Source organism: Antennarius striatus, chromosome 4 (assembly GCF_040054535.1).
Source record: "Antennarius striatus isolate MH-2024 chromosome 4, ASM4005453v1, whole genome shotgun sequence".
NCBI classification, from domain to species: Eukaryota; Metazoa; Chordata; class Actinopteri; order Lophiiformes; family Antennariidae; genus Antennarius; species Antennarius striatus.
The window spans coordinates 3,280,001-3,301,352 of NC_090779.1; the positions used below are offsets into that span (position 1 = coordinate 3,280,001).

At 43.4% G+C, this 21,352-nt stretch overlaps 1 protein-coding gene across 5 annotated transcripts in view; it reads left to right on the forward strand.

Annotated features, from left to right (window-relative positions):
* zfpm1 (zinc finger protein, FOG family member 1) overlaps positions 1–19,408 on the forward strand; it is a 93,480-nt gene extending 74,072 nt beyond the window's left edge. For 3 of the 5 annotated variants that reach the window (XM_068313044.1, XM_068313042.1, XM_068313046.1), the window contains 5 exons: positions 10,319–10,421; positions 11,296–11,544; positions 13,132–13,365; positions 13,460–13,702; positions 14,223–19,408. In XM_068313044.1, the coding sequence (XP_068169145.1) occupies positions 10,319–10,421; positions 11,296–11,544; positions 13,132–13,365; positions 13,460–13,702; positions 14,223–16,855 (3,462 nt within the window). In that variant the 3' untranslated portion in view covers positions 16,856–19,408. Of the gene's footprint in view, positions 1–8,389; positions 9,207–10,318; positions 10,422–11,295; positions 11,545–13,131; positions 13,366–13,459; positions 13,703–14,222 lie in introns of those variants that run through there. The other 2 variants (XM_068313045.1, XM_068313043.1) reach the window with 2 other exon arrangements.
* Positions 19,409–21,352: the final 1,944 nt, after the last annotated feature.

Below are 21,352 nucleotides of genomic sequence, written 5' to 3' on the forward strand. Positions count from 1 at the left end.
CAGGAGGAAGCGCACTTCCGGGCGCCGTCAGCCAATAGAATGCGTGTACGGTATCACGTGACTACTAAAAATCCGCAATGAGGTGAAGAAGACCCCCCCCCCCGTCCTCAGCCTCACAGCTCTGTCACACCCCCAGGCTTCACCCCTCGACTTAGGTGAGATTGGCATGGCTTACCCCTTCCATCGTGTGTGTCCCCCCCGCCCCCACTCTCAGCTCTCTTGATAAATTTGCTTCTTATTTGCTCAGGACAGATAAGGCATCACTTTAAACCGAGGCCTTTCCAGCAACACGACGACACTGGGAAGTATTTTTGGTGTGCATAAAAACATCAAGCCGCTCTCACACCGGCAGCACACGCAGACAAATCCTGCGCAGTGACTTTTTGGACCCGATACAACGTAGAATGCAATCTGTGATGTTGTCGGAGCTTGTGCGCGTGTTATCGCATCGCCTGGGCTGAGGATGTCAGTCGTGAGGAATCGGGGTGGAGCAGTGAGAGAGGCAACGAACGGCAGATGAGATCCAGTCCCCACTCACTCTCACAGATCTCCTTCATTAGATTAGCGGCGTGTTAACTGGCCTGTGTCGTATGGAAATACTTCCATTTGCATCTCTTGAGAAAGAGGCGTGAAACCATTTATCTATTTAAATATATTCCTTTCTGATATGGCTGTTGGACTTTAGAACAGGATATAATAATGTTTACTGATGGACTGATCAGCTGGGCTGCTGATTCCTCACAGTTTTTGGTTGAGTGAACAACCACCTCCTCGGCGAGCCTCCCATGGCAACCTATGCACGAGCACGCCGATGCTGCCGTTCTGATTGGATCGCACGTAACACATCTGATATTGTATCTCCCCTCCTTATGATTGGATCCTGCTTTAATTAAATGATAGAGCAATTGCATGTGATTGGACCAAAGTTGCACGATTCTAATGAAAACTTCTACTTCTTCGGTGAATAAAAATGATGATGCCACAAATACCTAGGCTTTTCTTGCATCTGTTGCATCTTTCCAAAAGACAAGACATCCAGAACGATCTCCTCTTCCAGCATCATCGCCATTGTTTCTCCTCCTTCAGTAGCACCCAAGCAGCTCACCCCCCCCCACCCCAATTCCTGTCTTTCGTGGAAAAAGGGAGCCTGGAGGCACGATCCTAGAAGGAGCGAGTAGGGGAGTTCAAAGTGTTATCACGCGCAGAACGTCTTTTCATCATGTTTTAGAAACAAGCGTTCGCACTAATCCCCCAATAATCTCTCCAGGAGAACTGGGGCGATAAGGCACGCCACCCACGGCTTTTCAAACACTTTTTGGGTAGTCTCCTCTCACTGTCTATCTCTCCTCCTCTCTAACTCCCCTCCCCTCCTCTCCACTTCTCCTTCCCTCGCTCCTCCTGGAAGGACGAGTGAAGGTGATCACCACCGTTCTCTCTCGAGCTGTTTTCTCTCTTTTTTTTTGCGTGGAGCCTGAGCCGGTTTGTTTACATCCTGATTCTGATCTTTACGTTTTATCTGGACTCATCAACACTGTTTTCTGACTCTGTTTCTTTCTCTCCTCCGCCCATCAAATTAGAATGTTAATTAAAATGCTGCTCCTTCAGAAGATGACAAATTGATGATTACTGTGAGTGCTGAAACACCTTCGGTGATGCCCCCCCCCCCCAAGAAAGCCATGCAAAACCACTCAGAACAAGAACAGCAGATTTTTACTTTTAAGACTAAAACTACAAGTTGTTATTGATTTTTTTTATTTTAACATTATAATCCAAAAGTCCAACTCTTCCTTTCCACAAATTATTAAAAGACTTTTTAAGAACTGATTTTGCAGCCTGAGACAGAAACTCCACTACTAAGGGCAGGATTTATCGCCGCTAGCAGAGCAGTCATGAGAAAAGCTTGTCATTTCTTTCCTTTATATTAAAATGTTTTTTTATAATTTTTTTTTAATGTTTAAACATTCCATACTTTTTAAGACTACCATTTTTCAGCTGATGGTTTTAACGGCGCCTGTTGGCGACAGTCTTCTTCTCCTTCAGTTAACTTGGGTAGTAATGCTGGTTCAGGTGTATTACTGCCCCCTTCTCTCAGTTTTACTGCCTAGCACATGTAAAAACGCTAAAATCTCTCTGTCTTCTGGGACTTCACGCGTTGGCCTCGAGAAGGGAAACATTTTGTCTGTGATGGCCCAGTCAATACCCTCCATGAACATCATTGTCTCACGACTTGCCCACATCGTGATGGTTTGAGGCTGTCAACCCGTCACCCCACCCATATAGGAGAAATGGTGAATCATCAAACCGCCAAATAAGATAAATGCTACCCAAAAACCAAGCAAGTAAAAGTCCATTAACCGAATGAGAACATGAGACAAACGTACAACAGACGAGAAGCAGAAGGTGAGGTAAACATGGGGGATCGGGGTTAAAGCAGAGTGAGGGAGGTGTTCATCACTCAGTGGCCATGACTGGCTGGTATCTGCATCTCCCTGTCATCTGTACCGGCTTCTGCAGGCTAGAGAAGGAAGGGGGGGGGCGTGGTATAGACGAGGAGAGGGAAGAGGAGAGGGAAAACCTCTATCCTCTCTATCTCTGAGCCTCATCTACGGCAGTTCAGGAGCCTGCTTTCCAAGAGTGCCTCATTTTCAAATCTCTTATCTCGGCCCCCGTTTTAAGTATCGCAGTTTTATATTTTTACATGTCATTTGCATGCAGCTCATCAAACCTGGCTCTCTCCATTTTTTTTCCTCCTTCATTTCTGTGCTTGTGGAAGGTGTGCAGTGATGTCAGCGTCGACTGCGCTGCCAGCCTCAGACCTCTACTGTACCGATGATATTTGCACCTTGTGAGCAGAATGTACAGGATAACAAAAAAAGAGAACGTATCTTGTGTCTCTTGAATGTGTGCGTTTGTATGAGAGGCGGATGAGAGTAGGTTTCTGATTTTTATCTGCGATTCTTTTCTTCTTTGTGTTTTTGGAGGATTCACACAGTGACCTCTTTGTTTGGGACAGTGAGTGCACCCCCCCAACCCCCTGGATCGGGAAAGAAACCATTTCCTGTAGCCGAGAGATAGAAAAGAGAGACGAAGGGAAAGATAGGATGGGGAGGGAGGGGCAGGCAGACAGAGGGGAATAAGAGTTGGAGAGAGGAAGAGAATTGGAGATTAAGAACGAAAGAACGAAAGAAAGAAATGTGTGTATAAAAGGAAGGAGGCGAGAGAGAATGAAAGAGGAGAAAGAAGGAAGAGAGGGAACTGAATGATTCTGTGAGGAGTGAATGAATGAACCGCGGTCAGGAAGAGGTCAGGAGAAGAGCAGGGCGGCTTATTAAATTTCAGCCAGAGGAGCACAAAACATTGGAAGTGCAGTTGATGCAGGAGCAGATTCTACAGAATAAAGGATCGTTTTGGGAATGAAGTGCAAAATGTTCAGGCCGGAGGATTCTAGAGCTTCACACGGATGCATCAAAACTTTTTTAAAATCAATACTGATTTTTCTTTTTGATTTCGTGAAAATGTCTCAAAGCCTGAAGCTCAACTTTTACATCACACAAATTTATCTTATTCCTCAACATTTTTTTGTACACAACTCATTATAACAGAAAATGCTATTTATTGCCTAAATTTGCTAAATTTAATGGCAATTTTTAGTCACTTGTTTTATTTAATTTTTCTTAATTTCAATCCCGCATTAACATATTCATATGTATGTATACTGTATACTGTATATATATATGTATATATGTATATATATGTGTATATATATGTATACAGTATATATGTATATATACTGTATACATATGTGTGTGTGTGTGTGTGTGTGTGTGTGTGTGTGTGTGTGTGTGTGTGTGTGTGTGTGTGTGTATATATATATATATATATATATATATATATATATATATATATATATATAAAATACACACACATATACATGTGTGTGTGTTGACATGAATGATTCACAACACAGCGTCCAGCAGAAAAATTCCCTTGGGATGTAGTCACACATAAACAAAGCAAACGATCTCATATGAATATCAGGACTCCTACAGCCTCAGGTGGTCAAACTTTATTACTGGGACTGGGAGGGTTTCCGTCTTATTAACTGGATTTGTGGAGAAGCAAAGTATGGAACCTAAAAGCTGACACTTAACCCTATGAGGCCAAGTAGATCCTATTTGATTCACTCAGGATTTGACGTTTTTCCCCCTCATAAACCTGATGTACACAATCAGACATGTGTCTGCATTTTTCTATGAGAAAAAAAACTGGATTTAGCCATAATTATACAAATAACAATTATTAAATTATAAAAATATTAGACCTTATCCTCCAATCATTTTATTTTTTTGGCAATTATTTCAATTTTAGTTTTTTTTTTTTTTTCACATAATCATGATTTAAAATATTTCGTCCTATGTGCTGTCAGGATTATCAACCTAAACTGCAGTCAATGTAATGAATTCTATTTATAAAGAAAAGCATAGTATTGATCTTGGGATCAAACTTCTGCTGTGTATCAGGTGTCATGTAGTTTTAAAGAGCTGATCCAGAACCAGTGGCCTGTCAGAAAGAACACTGTTTGTAATGGAATGGTCCCTGAGCTGGGCTGTCTTGTCCATTACTGAGCTGTGTAAACCCTATTAGATAATGTGCAACAGTTACACCACTGACACACACACACACACACACACACACACACACACACACACACACACACACACACACACACACACACACACACACACACCTCATCCACGCAGCAGCAGACATTTGCATAGACAAACACTCCGATCCCCCAGTGGCTGCAGTAAAATGATGGCGGTTGACGGCTGAGCTGAGAAATCTTTATCAGTTGATCTGCAGGGTGGAGCAGTGGTGGTGACGATGATGATGGTGATGATGGTGATGATGATGATGATGATGGTGATGATGGTGTGTTTCATGTTACTGCATCTTTAAGTGAGGTGTGTGTAGCACAAGGTGTTCAGGGAAAGTTCTCAGCTTCCAGTCACCATCATCCTCCTCCTCTTCCTCCTCCTCACCAGTGTTTGACTCCCCAGAGAGGGAGGACGGGCGAGCGAGAAGCCATTCTGATACTGAAGGAGGGAACGGGGGGAATAAAATGAAGAAATGAAATCAGCCTGGCATCATTTGCATTCAACTTTTATCAGCGTAGGAGGAGGGCGTTTTTGGGTCTGATAAGGAGAGGGCGTCGCAGGCTGCGCTGGGGGTGGAGGGTGTGTGTGTGTGTGTGTGTGTGTGTGAGAGAGAGAGAGATGACTTCAGCAAGAGAAGGTGCTCTGGAGTTTGTGTGTGTGTGTGTGTGTGTGTGTGTGTGTGTGTGTGTGTGTGTGTGTGTGTGTGTGTGTGTGTGTGTGTGTGTGTGTGTGTGTTACAGCTGTTCCAGTAAGGACAGGGTGTTGGGGGTGGGAATAGTGGGGGGTTAATATCAGACCAAATAATTAGATTCGCTATCGTCTCGGCGGCAGCAGTGCGGGGATCAGGCAGATTAAAGCCGGGCTCGGAGCTGGTTAATATTCATGAGGGGACCGGGGTCTGGGCGAGGGGCTTAGACTGCGGCTCACAGACTCTCCTCCGGCTGATGGGGCTTAAGGCGGCACTCTCAACCAAGATGGAGCTCTAATGGGGAGGCCTGACACCCCCTGATAGATGGAGGGACCAGAGCAGAGTGGCAAGAGAAGGAAAAGTGTGCCTGATGGACCTGGGTCCGGGTGGGTCCGGATCTTCATTTGAATCAATGATGAGAAGCTGCCACCATCAAATGACCGCCCCCTCCTCTCCAGTTCCTCTCTTCCCTCGTCGTCTTCTTCATCTTCATCCACGGCTTTAGAAAACGACAAAATCATCTGCTGAGCCCTTTTTGAATCTTTGAGCCAATTTCTTGTCATACTTTTTTTTTTCTTTCCAATTTTTTTGCTGTAAGACGAAAATGATGCTTCTTTGTCTTCATCTTTGTCGTCCCCTTCCTCTTCGTCATTTTCGTCTTCTTTTTCTTCTTCACCATATTCTGGTCCACAGGAAATGATGACATCCCCTGTTCTGTGTGGTTCATTCATTCACTCCAGTGTCCGTCCTCACATCCGCTCATGATCACACAAAGTCCTGATGTCCTTTATTACAGTTGTATAGTATATACAAGGAAAGGTAAAGAGAATGTAACATATTTAAAAAAAACATTGAATCATTGAAAAACTAAAACAGATCTTATAAAAGATCAATTTGTTTTTAAATCGTATAAAATGTCTCTTCTTTTGTGTAATTTATCGGTCTATAGAGACAGCGTAACAGTAGGGGCATCAAATATAAATAATAATCTGTAAACCAAAGGGAAAAACCACCAAGGCATGAAAGGCTCTTTTAATACCTGACAGTCCCAGCAGGGGGCGCCAGTAATCCCTGTAACTATTTACGTGCACGTCCTTGATAAAATACACTGTTTGAACAGCCCATGACCGTCTGGAAGCAGAGTGGACCTGGACATGTGTCAGAAGACCAAAATACAGAATCTGAAAAAACCCAAACATGGGAAAAGAGCTTTTTGTGTTGTTCTTTTTGAAATTGAAAAAAATAAATAATTGAAATTAAAATTAGGATTGAAGAAGAGAGACAGTAAAACCAAACACGGCCAAAATGACAGCGTTTTTCTTTTATTTTTAGTGTCTTCTTCTCTGAAACACCCCCGCACCTCTGACATCTGCTGGCCTTGTTACTTACACGCATGCACGCACGCACACACACACACACACACACACACACACACACACACACACACACACACACACACACACACACACTCAAACACAAACTGTAGTCTGGCCCTGTGTTGCTTCATTTATCGCTTCAAGATTAAATTAATATAATAACACAATAACACAATAATAAAACAATAATAACACATGACATTGTCTTTCTATCACGTTGTCATTTAGTGATTGCCTTAAATGTTGAACCTTGTTGGAAATAGAACCAGCAGCCTTTCATCAGGATCTTATGTACTGTTTGCCTTTTTCTTTACGTGACATCCAGAAGTTGATCAGATATGGAAATCAGTGTGGGGTCCTCAGGTTCTGATTCCACACATGAGTTGTTTTGATATTCAACATTATTTAGTGTTTTGGGTATTTTTTACATTTTCAAGCCCCCATCTTCCTCAGTAGTTTCTGAGAACAGCTCTGTTTGCTGTAGTATAAGAATAAGTTTGGAGAAGTCTTTGAAGACAGATCCTGTAAGTGTGTGTTCATTTTTTTCGAGCTCCATGTGTGTCGCTGTGTGTGTTTTCCGTGTTGCTGAGCTCTCCCCATCGCCCTATCGTGGTGAATTCCAAAGCCGTGGCCACGATGAATTAGTCTGAAACAAATTAGCCGTACTTCCAGCTCAGACGGCTCCAGCATTGGTTTACAAATTAAAACAAAAGCGGCGTATCTCCACATCAGCGCTAGTTCTCCATGAAATCCAATCCGCTCTGCCTCCATCTCCAGCAGACTGAGAGGCTTCCTCCCTTCTGTCCTTCTCGTCTCACTGCCCCCCCCCCCCCAATAGATGCCATCCAGTCTTAGTGTTTCAGGCAGGTTAGCAGACACCTTGTGAATGGCAGGATGCAGATGGCTTAGTCGAAAGAGGTCAACAAACTTTTCTGCTCCATGGACCGGTTTAACGTCAGAAAATATTTTCAGACTGGAGGATAAAATAATAAACCAGCATAAAAACTGATACTTAGCAGATTTCTTTTTGTTTGAACTTGTAGGTTCCTCTTCCTTCTCCTATTGGTTGTTTGCGCAAAAGAACCTTTCAAAGTCGTTTGTTTTTTTTGTCGGTTTTGCGAGCTTGGGAGTTTCAGTTTAGGAGTAATGTATTCTGTGTTAGCGGCCGGAGTGGCCCCTTTAAGAAGGTGGTCATGTGACCGAGGCAAGCATCTCGTCAAGAGTGATTCGTAGACAGATGTGGAGGAGAGAATCCACTCATTTAAAGCTAAACATTGTTCAGAATCAGATTAGAGATAAAACAGAAATAATTAAAGTCCTGGATTCTTTCTGTGTGACCCGGTACCGACTGACCCACGGACCGGCACCGGTCCACGACCCGGGGATTGGGGATCACTGGACTAACAGATAAATCAGTGGACGTCTGTGCTTTATTCAGTAGTCTATGAAGAATCCCTGACCTTTTTGTTTCCGATTCTTCTACAATTCAACAGTAATAATAATAAGAATATCACAACAGATCTGGTCATCTCTCAATAACATTATAAAGTAATAAAATTATACTATTAATTTATTTTATTTTATTTTAGGGTCCTGATGAAATAAAACAAGAGTTTGTTTTTTTAAAACTAGGCATGCAAAATTCTGTATATTTCTTCCAGTGATCATATTGTGGCTGATATGATGAGGATGGTGATTGTCATGTGACTGCAGTGTGTGTGAGGAGCAAAGGGGACGTTTCTTCTTGTGGAACGTGTTCCATGAATTTTGAGCTGTAGTCTGGGACTCTACCATGAATAGAACCTCATGCCACCTCATTCATAAAGTGAAGGAACAGAAGATTCTTCTATTCTCTGTTTTTCCCAAGTGGAGGACATTTAGGGAGTCAAGGACAGGACATGAACCAGAGCTGTGGTTTGTTACAGTGAAGGAATGCATGTCGGATTTAAACTGATGGTGTTATGGATAGCTTAATTTTTCCTTCAACATTTCAGTATTAATTGTTTTATGTGTAGAAACCAGGCATTAAAAATGCACAATTCCTTGAAACGAGCACTAAAGGACGCCTTTGCCCAGGAATTGGATCAAAACATTAAAAAGTGTCATAAAGCAGCGGCTGAGCTGAGCCACAGCAGTGTGGAGGAGACACCTTCATGTCAGCCTATTGGTGACTGGAGCTGAGGGAATGCTGCCTCCTGGTGGACAAAGAAGAGTCCTGCACCAAAGACCAACTGGACAAACACCATACACAAAACTACAAAACTCACTTTAAATGATTCATTTGTTGTGTTTTCTGAAGGATACAGTGGAAAAGAATTCCAACAGTGTGTAACGGTGTGTGCGTGTGCGTGTGTGCTTGTGTGTGTCTGTGTGTCTGTGTGTGAGACAGAGACTTGGGATACGCCAGTGGCCTGGGAGTGATTGTCAGTGGGAATGCTCCTGACCCCTCATGAACAAAGACAAGATTGTACTCAGGAATAACAGGTGTGTGTGTGTGTGTGTGTGTGTGTGTGTGTGTGTGTGTGTGTGTGTGTGTGTGTGTGTGTGTGTGTGTGTGTGTGTGTGTGTGTGTGTGTGTGTGTGTGTGTTCCTCTCATACCTCCACACATGCAGAAGCTGCATGTTGACTCTCCAGTCTTTGTCCAGTGTATCCACAGTGGATCTCATTATGGCGGCTGACTGAATAGCGGCCCGTCAACCACATCAGATTTTCTCTCTTCCTCTCCTCCTCTCCCTCTCTCCCTGCCTCTCTTCTTCACCTCCTTTATTCCTCTCTTTATCTCTGTCCTCCTTTATCATCAGTGCAGCTTTGTTAGCCCGTGCTGCCCTCATTTCCTCATTTCCTTCTTGGGTTGTAATCATCCTCTGCTCCGTGCTTCTTTTTTATTTTTTTATTTTCAAGCGAGTGTTTACCAGGGGCCACACACTGGACACAGCCATGCGACCGTTTCGTCCCAACTGATGGCAATTAATGCTTATTTTTTTGTGATTATCTTGTCCTGCAAAGCATCCCAGTTAAAGAAGAGAGGGAACACTTGAACAAGACAATAGCAGGTAGTTTAAAAGCATATTTGTTAAACGTAAGGGAAATAAAGTTTGTCTTAATGGTTTGGTAATGCGATGGCTGGAGCTGCATTGTATGTAGACTCTTTACAAATGTGTGGGATTCGACCCAAGAATACCCCGCGGTAGAAATCGTTCAGCACAGCTGCTTTGCAGAAGAATGTCTGCTTTTATTTCATCTGTCCTAAATTCCTCAGCGGCCAAAAATCTTTCTCATCTTGTTTCTGCTGCTTCAATTTATTAGTGGATCACATTTCCTTTACAAATCTAATATATATGAAGGACTGTTTGCAGTATTATTGATTTTTAAATTCTGTAATAATTCATGTTGAATCAAAATGATCTGTATTTATGTTTCACTAAGGTGATTAAATGATACCTACAATTTTCTCATTTTATCATGTGAAATGAAAAAACAAATCAATGATTAACTAAAAACTAGTTTTTAGGATTCACCCTCTACTGTCGTGTGATGATGTTGGTGACGGGTTCGTGTGTGTTGCTCATCCGTCTCTCGTTGTGTGTTTGTATAGAACTCCAAGCTGACTGTGGTGTGTGAAGATCCAGGCTGCTGGATCGCCCTGCTCCCCCTGACCTCTGACCCCTCTGCTGCCAACTGTACCGTCTACAGCCGAGGTGTGACACCACCCGACACGTCATGCGTCACCACACGCATCAGGATCATTCTGTCAGTTTAACATGTTTAACTCTTTAGCGGATTGGGGCGACTCATTAATGTCACCATTTCTGAAGAATACCACCACACCAGGGGGGTCAAACTCATTTTCACTGAGGGCAACATCAGCATAACGGCTTCAAAGGGACGGATGTAACTTAGAAATGTAGCTCAATGTAATGTAACATAAATGTAACTACTCCTTAATGTTAAATAACTCTAAATTTATGACTTATTCAAGTTCCAAACATTGCAGTTGCACAGAAAACAACATGCTTGCTTGTTTCTCTGTTCTAACATAAATCCTTTTAATTTGTCAGGTTATTAAACCCACAGAACTCCATCAATCAAGGATCAAACTATCAATCAATAAAGAAAAATAACATCAGACAAAAGTTAGGACGTTAACTATGTTCAAAACCGTTTGTCGGAATTAAAATGGGCTGAACTACTGCATTGTGGGAAATGTACATTTTCCTCAAAGCATGCTTTTGACCTATTTATTTTTAGACACTCTGACCCGTTATGCTCTTGCGGGCCACATAAAGTTGTTTATTCTCCGGTGTGCCTTGAACGCCTCTTCTATGCGTCATGTTCTCGCCGCCCAGTGGTTCCCTGATATCCTCGGAGCTGTGTCACCAGCTTCATTAGAATTATGTAACTACAATGTGGTGATTGTTTACTGAAGCACGAAACATGAGCAGTGATTTGAGTCCTGTCTTGAACTGTTTCCTGCCGTGACGCGTCTTCCAGCACTACAACTGAAAAATAAAAGTTAATATTCCGAACAGCGGTTCTGTTTCCTGATGTAACTCCTCACCTGTGTGTCTCCAGGTGAGGAGTTGTTCTGTAAGGTGACTCAGGAGATTGCGTCTGGAGAACGACTCATGGCTTCCCTGTCGCCTCCTCCGGGCTCCGCCTCCTCGCCGTCAGCCCGGCTTTCTCCTCCGATCAGCCTCGTCACCCAGAAGCCACCTGTGGTGAAGGAGGAGCCGCTCTACCCGGCGGCGCTCCACTCAGACATCCAGCTCCTCCCACAGCAAGCTGGCATGGCTGCCATCCTCGCCACTGCTGTGGTGAACAGTAAGGAAACAGTTCTCATGCAGAAACATTTATTTTATTTGTCGGAATTAGAGCTGCGTCATTAAGTGGTTCCAGAAGACGTGACGGAGTCAAAAAACGACGTGTGTTATATTAATGTGTCTCCAGGACAAACTGTACTGTACTTTATCTATAAATACATTTTCAGTTATATATGGTTAATATTTATTTTAAGCTGAAAAAAATGCATTTTAATTTTCAATATAAAATGCATTTATATTGAAATGCATTTTGGCGATGAGTACTATAAATTGCAGATGCTTTATTTATGAATGAATGATACGATAAAACCCTTTTTTAAGGTTATGAAAATACAGTTTTATTATTCTGCACTGATAAAAAACATTTAAATTTACCAATATGTACATTCAACATTGCGAACTTCGATGGCTGTGAAATCTTAATAGCCGACTCTAGTTGTTGTTGTTCTTTGAAGTGTTCTCTTTTTCCTCTGCTTAAGGATTAAATTATAAGGAGCAAAAATTTTGTTTTTTAAAGTCAAGTAAAATGACATAAACTTTTTTTCGCATTTTTCAATGTGTTTTTCTTGAAAACCGACATGATCGAGAACGATGCAACTCGAAACGACATAAGCCAAGGTCTACCTGTATGTATATAAATTAGAAAATAAAAGCTAATGTGATATACATTGTGTTTTGTAATGTTTCACAATTCTTTGTGAAAATACTTTAAATAAAATAAGATAATAAATAAAAAATAATTAAAAAATAAATAAAATAAAAAATAAAAATGCAAAAAAAAATGTCTTTTTGAAAATACCCCATCTTCAAACATTCTTTCTGTAATGTTTTCACAATCCAGTAATTGTGTTCATTCTATTCTAACGGCTAACAGCTTTTATTCAGACACATTTTAGAGTAGTGTCAGTTGGCCCTTCTGAAAAACTGCATAGAGGCTGTAATGTTCTCTTTGGCCACAAGATGTCACTGCTGCTGTTCTTTAAACGTGTTCCCTGCTGTGGTTTAAAATTCTCGATTGGCCTTATGCTGCAAACACGCAGAGAAACATTTTCTGTGACCAGAATCATCCTGGAAGATTACGCATACTGAAATTCTGTTGGGACTGCAGCAAATAATCGGTAAATTAAAAAAAGGTGATAAATGACTGTATTTATTTAACGTCATTCTAGTCTGACTCACCAATCAAAGCACTTTACAACACAAGCCAACATTCACACTAGCATTCATCAGTGGAGCAGATACTGGAATCAGTTGGGGCGTCAAGGATTCTTTGAATGTAGACTGCAGGGAATAATCATGGGGCCACTGACCCTCTGATAAGTGGACTACCACAGCTACCCAAAAATAATGAATATTCTTAATCAGAATCTTCATTCTGTTGCCTTGGATACTCATAGCAAGTGTGTCAGAGCTTGGTACATCTATTGGATCTGTCATTTGCCGTCTGAAAATAAATATTCCTATATTTCAGGTACATATATGTGCTCTTGATAAGGGCAAACTTGACCATCTCACAGAGTTGTTAACCGATCCCTAGCTGTTGTGTTTCATCTATTCAAATAACTCTTAATTTCTGTTTTTCTATCAGAAGACATTTTCCCTTGCAAAGACTGTGGGATCTGGTATCGCAGTGAGAGGAACCTGCAGGCGCACCTTATGTACTACTGCGCCAGCCGTCAGAAGCAGCCTGCAGCAGCCTCGTCCCCCCCACAAGACAAAACCAAGGAGTCTTACCCAAATGAACGCATCTGCCCGTTTCCTCAGTGCAACAAAAGCTGTCCCAGTGCCAGCTCACTGGAGATCCACATGCGCACCCACAGTGGTAAGAGCAAGATTTATCTGCCTGCCAAACAAAGGGTCAAAAACTCCAAGGCTTAGTTTGACCTGTGACTTCTTCAACCTCTCTCTATCCACAGGTGAGCGTCCATTTGTCTGTCTCATCTGTCTGTCGGCCTTTACCACTAAAGCAAACTGTGAACGTCACCTTAAAGTTCACACGGACACCTTGAACGGAGTGTGTCATGGCTGTGGCTTCGTCTCCACCACTAGAGACATCCTCTACAGCCATCTGGTCACCAGCCACATGGTTTGCCAGCCTGGATCTCGTAGTGAGGTCTATTCTCCAGGGCCAGGCCTTCCCAAGCTTCCCCTTTCCACTGGTAAGTTCTGACATCTCTGTGACAACTTATTTTCACCAGATTGACTGGTTGTTACTGGCATTTACTCATTAGCTGCCGGCGCTTTTAGCAATTATCCTCCTTCGGTGGACTTTCCCCAACACTTCGGACATTTGTCTGTGTTTTCTTTCTGTTCTTGATTAACACACTTTGCTCAGAGTGACACTGTGTTCTCTCTCCGGTGATCTGTGACGTATACAAACTTTGTTGCGTCGTAAGTTACTGCAAACTTTTCTTTCTTCCTCCGATTCTCCATCCTCTGTTCCGTAACTGGATCGGTCGTCATGGCGCTGAATTCCATAATTAGAAGCCTAATTTTCACTGACAAGCTTCACCAGACAGTCTCCCATCCTTCCCTGCTGAAAAATGCAATCGACGTTTATAGATATAATTGGCAGCCAGTGAGTTAATAACCAGTTCCATTTGTACCACGTCTGTCTGAGCTGAGTTATCTTGATGTCAGCGTCATTGTAAACACATGTTCATTTACTTACTTCTCCAGGTCTCAGTCCAGGAGACTCTGGTGTGGTGCTCAAGTGTCAAGTGTGTGGTCACAATTCCGACTCCCCTGCCCAGCTTCAGCAGCATGTACGAACCCACCTAGAGGTCAGGGTTCCAGCAGAGAGGAGTCCAACCCCTCGCCAAAGTACCCCATCTTCAGTTGAGCAGCCTCAGCTCCAGCTGTCACCCCAGGAAAGGGAACCTCTTGCTTGTGTCCCTAAGCCAGACTCCTCCAGTCCCGGCGCCAACGGCAGCTCAGCCACGCCTCGGGACTTTAGTCCTACCGATCCCCTAAATACCGACCTAAAGATTAAAGAAGAGCCTCACTCAGATACTGAGACAGAAGAGCTGCAAATGGAGTTCAAGGAGAATGGAGAGGAGAACATTGATGGTGAGGAGGGAGATCAAGAGGCAAACAGGAAAGCAAAAAAGGAAGGGCCAATCGCCACCTCCTCCTGTCAGACATCAGATTCCCCAAAAAGTCCCGGCACCACAACTGTGAAGGCAGAACCAACCAGTCCCACCCCTGGTTCTAGCCCAGCCCATGTTGGTGGGACAGGGTCAGTTCTTCCAGGGGGAGCGATGTTCCTGCCTCAATACATGTTTAACCCTGAGGCAGCCATTTTGCCCCAGGCCTCGGAAATTCTCGCGAAAATGTCAGAGATGGTCCACAGTCGGCTGAAACAGGGACAGGCGCTTCCTCAGAGCAACGCAGCGTCTTTGTTCTCCTCTGGACCGACGGCACCGACAGCCACGGCCACTCCACCTCATAAAGGAGCCACATGCTTCGAGTGTGACATTACCTTCAACAACATTAACAACTTCTATGCACACAAGAGGCTGTACTGCTCCAGCCGACACCACGGAGAAGGTGCAACACTGGCTTCGGGATCAACGCGGGATTCCGCTCCAGCCTCGGCGCCCCCCAGCGGAGCTCACGGCTCGACTGCATCTCCTCAGGGTGGAGCAAGTAGAGCAGCTTCTGCCTCTCCAACTGACTCTGACCCTCCTGCAGGGAGTGGAGCAACAGATTCTAGGAAGTTGGTAGAAGTCAAAACAGAAACTCCAGTGGGGAGAGAGGGAATATCATCTTCTTCAGAAGGGGAGGGTGGAGGTGGAAGTCTTGGAGGTGGTGGAGGAGGAAGAGCAAGTGAAGGCAGCCAGAGTCCTGCTAGTGGTTCTGCAGAGGACCTGGAAGATGATCCCAATAGAACATTCTGTGAAGCCTGCAACATCCGTTTCAGCCGTCATGACAACTATACTGTTCACAAACGTTTCTACTGTGCATCCCGCCATGATCCGTCCAACCAGAGATCTGTACACATGACCAAGGCCACCTCTGCGGCAGCCTTCCTTCCCCAGCCCATCCGCACTCGCAAGAGAAAAAAGATGTATGAGATTCACATGGCCAGAACCGAAGCCCTGGCGAACGCTGCTGCTGCCGCCGCCGCCGCGGTGTCTGCAGCTGCTTCTGCCCCATCTCCTTCCATTCTGGGCTTGGCAGTGAAGCAAGAAGTTTCACCCAGTGGAGCAGGCAGCTCCAGTCCTGAAGGAGATGGGCCGATCGACCTGAGCAAAAGGCCCCGTCTGCGAGAGGGTCCTCAACACAGCAGCAGCAGTCTCCTCCCTGCGCTGCCTCTTAGCGATTATCACAAGTGTACCGCCTGCAGCATCAGCTTCAACAGCATTGAGAACTACCTGGCTCATAAGACGTACTACTGCCCAGCCACCACCCTCCAGCCCCACACCTTGGAGCAACTTCAAAGGCTCAAGAGATCGTCCTCTACCTCTCCCAAAAGCAGGCCTCAGCAGGAGCGCCCAGATCTTTTGCACCCAGCGGAGGCTAAAGCTCTCCCTGCTGAGTGGGTGGTCCAATCTCAAGGCACATCATCCAGTCCTCAGTCCTCTGGTCTACCGTCCTCCAATACCGCATCTCCACCCCATACAGCTACGACACTAGCAGCCACACCAGGGGCAGGAGCCAAAGGTGTCAGTTCCCCCCAGGTGATCTGCCCATACTGCCCCAACAGGCTCATCACCTGCGACCTGATGGAACATTTCAAGACTACCCACGGCCTGGTTGTTACCATTCAGCCACCCCAGGCCACTCTGCCCCAGCCAAACTGTGCAGTCAGCCGGAGCCCCAGTCATAGTCCGAGGGATGGAGCTACTGCGACCACCTCCACCACACCGACCAGTCAGCTCAAGCTGGCGTCCCAAAGGCACAGAGACGGCGTCAACGGACAGACAAGAAGTGGGACAACTTCTCCCGCCTCTCCACTGGTAAACGGCAGCCCTTTAGCTGGAGATGGATCACCTTTGGCCAGCTCACCCGTCCCTGTCTCTCCACCAAGGGCTCCCTCTCTTACTTTGTCACCTGTGCCTGAAATCCTGAGAGAGACTGTGAGCTCATCCAACCTTCCAAACAAGGCTTCCCCGTCTGTGATATCCCATTCTGTCCCCACACCCCAACCTGCCCCAATGCCCGGCCCTAAAACCACTGTGATCTCCCCTGTCCAGAACGGTAACTCCCGCTTTTGTCGGCTTTGCAACATCAAGTTCAGCAGCCTCTCTACATTCATAGCTCATAAGAAATACTACTGCTCCTCCCACAGTGCTGAACATGTAAAGTGAGACTAGTAATACTTTTCCGTCCTCCTCTTTCTCTACTTTTACCTTTCTGAGTGGAAAATTTCCTTCCTTAAGTTACAAGAAGCTCAGATGTCATTCTCTGCCTCCCACATGGGTTCCAAGGCAGCACTCAGCTGGCGTGCCCCTTGAAACATTGAATGCCTGTTACTCACCTGGTGGGGCCTGACGGCCAGCTGCCCTGGAGCAGACTTTGCAGGTGGTGCTACCAACATTTATTGCCTGATATGTCTCCCCCTATGGGTCAAAGGTTGTACTACACTAAGAGTGAAGATGGAGACAACCTACACACTCTGTGCCCTTGTCCCCCAGACCACTCTGTCTTAGTTCCCCAACCCCAACCAAACAGATAACCTTTTCTGGCCTCACAGTAAGTTGAGTCAGGACATTAAAAGTATCTGTCAGCAGTTCGGTTCTGTCTCGGAGTCCATAATGGCAGTAATTAGATTCTGACTGTTGGAGGCATTTCTATCAGATGATGATCCAATAATGATGATGCTAATTATGATGAATTTCCTTTTTTTTCCTGAGCTCTTTAACATTCCACACCTAAATGGAGGGTTCAGTTCTGTTGTGTGGAAAAGACTTGATCATTGTCAATGTTTTTATTATCTGTGCATAGTGTATGATGTCTGAAAAAAAAATAATTCTATAATGCTTTTGGTTTCAACACTGGCTCTTTTTTGCTTGCTAGATAAGCAAAACCATTTTTAGCTGAAAAAGAAATATGCGGTATCACAATGTTACTAATTACTGAAGGATAATATTTCAAAATGGACAGTTTTTCCTTTCTTTCATACACAGGTTTTTTTAATTTTCTCTTTAAAATGTAAGGGAGAAAAAATGTGAAATATTTATCTTCTATCTTTAAGTCCTCACTGATTTCATGTCAACAGAAAACTACCTACCTAGTGTCTGAGAGTATTTGTATTTTTTATTTGTATATTTTTCATACTGTTTGAAGGAACTATCTGGATCAGGGTGTGTTGAAGTGTATTTTCTAAGTGTAGATATGTAATATCTTCTCACCGTAATCACTCGAATCACACAGACCTTTTACATCATATTAGCTTTTGGTGTTCTGTTTATGTAGTCTAATTGATGGTGAGGTTTGAAAAGCAGCACTGTGTTCATTATTATCCCGTCTTGCATTTTCGTGACAAATGAAACAGTTGGACCAGACCTGCTTCACTTATGTGTTGTTCACATCTGAACTTTGAAGAGAGCACTTCTGTTACTGTTGTGTTTTTATTTTGATGAGAATGTTGTACCCTGCAGATGTTGAGGTGTTCAAGATTTCACTTTTCAGTCTGAAGTCGTCATAGTTACCAGCCTCCATGGAACTCAGAGTATGGATTCAAAGCTTTACAGTGAGAGACCAATGACTGCTTTTCAAACACACATCTTCCAAGATGCTATTTTAGTTTTTAATGACTGTGTTTTTGTCCGGCAGTGAAGGCGTATCATCTCAGTATCGCACCTCTGATACGACCACTTGGTGTGACCTGTGTTGTGTTTGTGAGAGGGGCTGGCCTCCTCCTCCTCTCTCACTCATGCACACATGCACACAGTTTACACCACAATGCTGCCATTGCAATGGCAATGCAGTCATGGATAGATCTGTGAAAGACTTTTTGGTCCAATATTGATCCACATATTACTTTTTAATGCCCGGTGTGGAACTAGCAATAGCACGTGTATCAATTTTGCAGCCAGCTGCTTAATTTGGTATATTTTTTCCCCCAAAATTCTATACAAGAAATGTTTCCCTCAATTTACTTTTTTCTGGGCCAAGCCTGAGCATCTGTCCTCTTTTGAAGGAGTTATTCTGGTCAGCAGAGAGCTCAAGGATCGGCTGCTATTAGACATGTTTTGTGCTAATATCAGTCTAACTGTAAACCCAGCAACACGGGACCCATCTGAATGTCTTTCTTTTGTAGACTCATTGATGCCCCTGTGGATTTTACCCCACCTGTTGGTTGTCATATCTGGAAACCAAATGTAAAAGTGAAGGACTTTTTAAATATAATGTAAAAATAATGGCTGACTGCTGTGGTTTGGAGCAGCGCTCTGTCAAACACAACTCACTACTAAGTGTTTACAAATGCGCTGGTCTCTCAGTTCTTGACAAGAGACAGAAGAAGCAGAAGAAAGACACAGTCATGTCAGTTTGTCACAAATTGTGGAACTGAGTTCTGGAAAAACCATTTAAACTGACCCCCCATTTAATTGCACTGTGTTGTATAAAATGTGCTGAATGTTTTAGTTTTAGGGACTTTTTTGTAATGTATTTATGTTATTCATAACTTTTTCCCATCCAAAAAGTGTCATAGTTCCACTTTGTAGGACTTTCTGAAAGTTTGAACCCTCAAAGAAAACTCTCTGCAAACATGTTTTGTTAGTAAATCGTCTGTGTCAGTTCACAATGGAGAAAATCAAAATGAATGTCAAAACTTTCATTTCCGTATTTTTAATTTCAATTCAGTTCCACTACACTCTTGTCCAAACTATGCATGGGAAATAAAAAAAAAACTTCTGAGAGAATGGTGTCCTTCTTTGTAATGGCTGCACTCTTTTGTGTTGATGCTTTTGCAGGCGCTCGTCACAAACCTGAGTTGGTGTCCTTGACTTTTGGCGCTCCTTGATTCACAGTCACTTTGTAGAGCCACACAGAAATTACTACCTTTCCTCAAAACGTTTCAAATGTGCTGGCTTATGAAGAACGGCGAAATGAGTCGTTGGTTTTCCTTTTAGAGTAAATTGCATGAGTAATAGTACTTGAAGAAATAAAAGCTCTGTGTTCAGCTTCAAGGTTGATCCAATCAGAGAAAAAGCACTCTGACGTTAAACATCCATACTTTTATCCTGCATGCAGTCCGAATGAATTTCAAACTGAATGACTCAGCCTGTGTTTGACTTTTAAGTTATGAAACATGATGAATGCCTTGTCGTATTGAGATGCTACACTTGTATTCTTAGAGTAATTTCTGCCCACCTTCAGCTTGCATAAGGGTCATTACTGCGTCAGGAAATCACTCATCACAGCGTTTGTGTTTGTACCTGACACCCCATAGCAACCATTAAGAGACCAGTATTTACTGTTTTCAGAGCTTATTACACGATACAGAATATCGCTGCTGCGTAGAATATACACCCACATTTAAAGGATATGAAAGCTGCAGTAAATACTGTGGTCCTGAACAGTTTGCAAATCACTGCCATGAACTGCTGTAATGAACTAAGAGGTTGCAGTTGGTCCGGCATCAGTATCAGTCACTTATTTGTGTTCATTTGAAATACAACAGTACCTTGAGATATGAGTTTAATTTGTTCCATGACTGAGTTTGTACGTCAAAAAACATTCCCCTTTCAAAATAACTGCAGTAATTTTAATTTTTCCAGCCTTGTAAAAAAGCCCAACTCCCATGAAATATGAAAAAAAAATATCTAAAAATAGACAGACCTGTGAATAATTAATTATATATATAAGTTATGTAAACAATGATAAGAGGATGAAAAACACAAAAGTCACGGGAACAGATGAGCTCAGATTTAATTTTAGCTCAAAGTAATGCATCCCTTGGATGCGCTCAACAAAAATGTGTGCATCCCAACATGATTATCTGTTATCTGATGATTGTGCGTCCCTGTCAAAAAATGTGCATCAAAGACGCAAGGACGCACACAAGACCTCTGTGAGCTACGTCTTCACTCCACCACCGAGAACGAGATCTGGTCTCTGCTGATGTTGTATCTATCCGTCAACATGGGAAAGAATGAGATCCGGTCTCAGCTGATGTATCCATCCACCAACTAGTGGTGGTGTCCTGAAGCATGACTTGTATCTCAGATATCCCTCGTATGTCAAACTAAAATAAGGACAGAGTGACAGCTCGTGTCTCAAAAACTTGTATGTGGAGCAGCTCGTATCTCAAGGTCCTACCTTATTCCACATTAATTGATAGTGATCACAAACACAAGTCAGGAAACTGACACTCATTTTTTTGGAAACAGAGCTGGTGTGGTGGAGCCCTTTCTGCCATTCCATATAAACCACACTCCATACAATCAAACACTTCAAGTCCCATAACTGGACATTTTCACTCATGGCCTGTCTGATCCTCGATCTCAAATCTAAACTATTTAGCAGCTTTTTCAAATGATAGAAATGCGGTTCACCAAAATGTATTTCTGAGAAAAAATTAGGTAACTGAGCCAAACATTTACCAATTCAGTTCTTAAATTCTGAGAAAGCCCTAGAATTCATCTGAAAATGAGGCCCCTGACAGATTCGATGAAAGGAAATGACAGATCTCTGATCTCACAGCATCAAGTAAGTAGAGTAGTGGCAACGCTTCATCCACATGGCGTATTTAATAGACAATGATAATGATCTCCTGAAGGTGTGATGTTCAATGTTGTTAGTGGGTATGCTCCACAGGTAGGATGTGAGCTGGAGGAGAAGGAGAAATTCTGGTCGGA